Genomic DNA, 4,546 nt, shown 5'->3' with positions numbered 1-4,546 from the left:
TCGACATCCTTATCTAACAGGTGAGTTTCCTCCTCTCACTCTGATAGGCCACTTAAGCACCCTCAAAGGGAGGAGTTACAGCCTCTGGGCTCATTGGTATTCGCTGAAACAAAAAAAAAGGGCCTGTCAGATTATGTGAGAGAGGAAAAAGAGTCAAAGTTAAGTTGAGCTGCTACCCTGAAGACATTCAGAAGTAGCATCCACACGTCTAGCCTGCAGGCAGTGACTCGCCAGAAAAATCAGTCATGGGAGCGACACATTTAAAGATGCTAAAACTTTTGCTTTTACTGAGTTTAACAGAGGTAAGTGATCATTTTCTCATTATGGGCTAATTCTGCCTAAAATCTTTTCAAAAGAACAAATTAATAAGATTTTTTTTTTTTTACAAATCAATGTACAATAGTTGTCGTATTTTCTATTATTTGTATTGTTCAAATGTTATACATACAGAAAAAAACGTTGTGTGGGGTTAGGACTTTTGAAATGTCTGAACACTGGTTCTTTTGAGTGCGTGCGGCATGCTCGACCTTAGCTCAATAGACAAATTCATTCCGAGCTGAAAAGAAATACCTGCACTGAGCAGTCCTGAAATCTGTGTTGAGTGAAGGTAATGTGTGCAGCCTGCTGCCTCTCGTGCTCGGAGAACATGATACAGGGGACCATTTGCCTTTGGGATATGATGCGAAATACCAATAGCTTGCTACCCATGTAATGAAAATACTGTACGTCCTGTCGTTTTTCATCAAGTAATTTCCCTCTTTTTTCCCCCTCATTTTCAGATATGTACGGCTCAAGGTAAATGAGCTGCTGTGGACATTTGCCTCACTGCATGATGGCCCCAACATTATATAATGTGCCTTTGTTTGAAATGCAAGCTACCTGTACTATAGATTATGTCCAGATGACATTGGAAATCCAGAATAAGATTATTCATATTTTGAAAAGTAACTTGAAGGCACCTACTCTGAAACCTACTCCAGCATGTATTTCATGACTTACTTTTGCACTGTTTAACCAGAATGTTTCAAATGTTGTGTCTGCTGTAAGGCCACCTACTGTATTAAGCCTCTATAAACATCTCCTAACATATACGTCTTCTATTTCCCATTAGACATGACCGTGACGGTTTTTACGGTGACGTCGAAGAGTGTGACTGTGACTTGGAGCAGGGTCAGCGGCGCGACCTCCTACACCATCACGGCAACGCCGACCACTAACCCCGGTGCCTCGACCGGCTTCCGTCAAGTCGGGGGCAACTCGGTGATGGGCTCGGTCATCTCCCTCACGCCAAACACGATGTACACCATGCTGGTAGTGGCCATACGCGATTCCACAATTATCCTGGCTACAGGAGAGGCCGAGCACAAAACAGGTCAGTCGACAACAACAAAAGCACGTTTAGGGATGAAGCTTTGAGGTGGTGAAATTGTGATCCTCCTCCTTGGGTGAAATCTCATATCTAATGTGATAAAACCGCCCCTTGATTTTTGTATTTGTATCTGCGTATATCCACAGCTCCTGACGTACCCCCGCGCCCCGAGCAGGCCAACTCCAAGCAGAGCAACAGCATCACCGTGGAGTTTGATGACCACATTCCCGGGGCAACCAGCTACATCCTGAGGGCAGAGTCGTGGAATGGGGATCATGACATTACATACTTCTCGGAGACCACGGTGAACCAGTCTCCGGGCACAGTCACGGGCCTCCACCCCTACACAGAATACACCCTCAGTGTCATGTCCGTCAACGCCGGGGGGCGGAGCCAGCCGTCCTACTCCATCGAATACAGGACAGGTACGGGGCGATCGTATTGACGATAGGGTTGATCATACCTAGAGTCACACATTCAAATGGAGCCGTCTTGAAGGCTTTTTTAGTGATCGATTCAAATTGATTCGAGATCTCCTGATCCCAAGTCTAACAAAGCTCATATAGCAACTTCCTCTGTCTGCACCTGTTGAACGTAACTTCAGGTGCAGGTGTAGATAAAGATGATGGATTTGGGAGAAGAGACCAACACAATGATCCTCAGACTGTCCCTCCACGTTCACTTGTCCAAACACAGATAATTAATTAAAGCTGTCTACTGAAGATGTCGATCAGTTTTATGAAGAGTGAAACGCAGCCTGTCTGTTGTTCCTTGCGGGACAATAGCGTTGCTATCTCGCTCCGGCGGTCATAGCAGAGTGTCATTTCACTGGCCCATTGTCACGCTGTCCCCGCTCTGCGCCACAGCCACAGCAGGGTGGAAACCGTATCCATCCTTCTGCACTTTACCATTCTCCGAATATGAAAATGGAAACCATGAGAACTAGGTTGTCTCCTCTCCCGGAGGAGAACTGGATGTGTAACGTAATCGCAGGGGAAAATCGCTTCCATTTCACACCTCTTTTCAAAAAAAGTGTGATTTTAATTTAGTCTATTTTTCCCCCAAGTTGATCATTTCACATTCCATCAGCCCACCGTAATGCCGCCACATCAATCGGCCGCATATTGATTGGATGATTGAATGACCGTCTCTTCTCCTGCGTCCCTCTCCTCTCCTCTCCGTTAGTGGTGGAGGGTGCCAACTTGAACACCTCCTCGCCGAGCAACGACACCATCGAGGCGACGTGGCCTCCGGTGGACCACGCCGTCAGCTACAGCCTCAGCATCATCCAGGAGGGCACGGACATCCGCTACGAGGTGAACACCACCGGGACCGAGGTGATCTTCCCCGGCCTGATGCCGGGGACCAGGTACAGCATCAAGATCACGGCCTGGGACGCAGAGGGGCGCCCCGGGGACGACGTCACGGTCTACCAGTTTACACGTAAGCATGGCGCCCGATGGCTAAGAGCGAGGAGGATGACGACACAAGACTTTGGTTTCCATCACCTGGGATCTTTTCTTGCCCAAATATGGTGGACACATTTTATCCACCTAGTGGTCAGCAAAGCATGAGTCAATAGACCCTTTTCACGGGGGGGGGGGGCATTTTGGGTCGAAAAGACAGGGTAAACACAGGCGCAAGCAAAACACTAATGAGGGTTTCCAACTTCCAATGATTGGAATTTGGAAACCCTCATTAGTGTGTTGTTTACCCTGCCAATTTGACACAAAATGGCCCCCGTGAAAAGGGTCTATACCGGCACCTCAACTACTTAAAGGAATAGTTCACCCAAAAATGACAATTGTTGACAGGTGTTTTATTTGGCATGAGGGTGAGTAGATGATAACAGAATTTTTCATTTTTGGGTGAACTGTTCTGGATGTATATTCATAGTATTCCGATGATGTCACAAGCCTTTTTCCTACCAATATGGCGCTACAATACACACGGCTCATTGGCTGTAAGTGTCACTTGATTGTAAGCACCTGTTAATTGATCACAATCACCTGTTGTTTTCCTACCAAAATGGCCGTGTGGCGATGTAACAGAATACTATAAATAGGATGTACTCCAGACTGACAGTGGTGTCACAAATTATCGCTTATTATTCACAATCCACTTTGATCAGTTGGGAGTAGTAGTAACATTCAAAAAGGTTGAACCGCCTTGCTCTTTCACTCTCCAGGTCCATCAAAGCCACAGAATGTCCACGTGGAATCGTTCGGAGCTACGGGTCGGATTCCGGGCCTCACCGTGTACTGGAACCTTTCAAGGGGAGCTGAGTGGTACACAGTCGTGACCAGTAACGGGCAAAACTGCTCCTCAGAAAGCCCAACGCAACTCACCTGTTTCATGGTCCCTGTGGCCTGTGGCCAGAACCAAACGGTCACTGTCACCGCCGCAAACACAGCCGGTCCCAGCAGCCCCTCGGATCCAGTAGACTACATTACACGTGGGTAAACTGCACAAAACACATAGGGCACACACGCTAAAGGCCGACTGTTGTTTCTGAACCTCTCTCTCTCCATCTCTCTCTCTCTCTCTCTCTCTCTCTCTCTGCCAGGCCCATGTCCCCCAGAGGAGATCTGGCTGAGTGAGGAAGTGCCAGGCAACTGCACGGTGGGTTGGAGCGAGGTGGACTGGGTGGAGTACTACGTGGTCTTCATCAAGAGGGACGACGGGCGCGAGGAGCACTGCAACAACACCGGCACCGACATCACCTGCCACTACCATTGCCTGTGTGGCTACACCTATCTCCACACCGTCTTCGCCTACAACCAGGCCGGCTCCAGCGATCAAGGACCAATCCTCAACTACACCACCGGTAGGCTCGCCATGCCGATGTGCACGCACACATACAGTACACACACACACACACACACACACACACACACACACACACACACACACGCACACATACAGTGGTGTATAAAGTACTCAAAAGCCATACTTGAGTAAAAGTAAAAATATCTTACCAGAAAAAGACTTGAAAAAAAAAGACTGGTAAAAGTCAAAGTCACTCATTAGAATATTACTTGAGTAAAAGTCTTAAAATAGCTGATATTTTCTGTACTTAAGTATTGAAAGTAATTTTCTGACATTAAAGGAGAACTTACCTTCCAAAACACTTTTTTTCAGCTTTTAACCAATATATATGACTTTGGGGGTGATGTG

The 4,546-nt window shown here is 47.2% G+C and overlaps 1 protein-coding gene across 1 annotated transcript; it reads left to right on the top strand.

Annotated features, from left to right (window-relative positions):
• Nucleotides 1-245: 245 nt before the first annotated feature.
• LOC310772192 (fibronectin type III domain-containing protein 7-like) lies at nt 246-4,196 on the top strand (the record flags this gene model as incomplete). Its single annotated transcript, XM_083664626.1, has 7 exons — nt 246-302; nt 780-795; nt 1,112-1,372; nt 1,516-1,794; nt 2,555-2,812; nt 3,558-3,824; nt 3,936-4,196. Coding segments are annotated over 7 exons (1,399 nt in total), but the record flags the coding sequence as incomplete, so codon positions are not given.
• Nucleotides 4,197-4,546: the final 350 nt, after the last annotated feature.

The sequence above is a fragment of the Poromitra crassiceps genome (assembly GCF_964638095.1).
Source record: "Poromitra crassiceps genome assembly, contig: HAP1_SCAFFOLD_2240, whole genome shotgun sequence".
Classification (NCBI taxonomy): domain Eukaryota; kingdom Metazoa; phylum Chordata; class Actinopteri; order Beryciformes; family Melamphaidae; genus Poromitra; species Poromitra crassiceps.
This window is presented reverse-complemented; position numbering and strand designations above follow the sequence as displayed.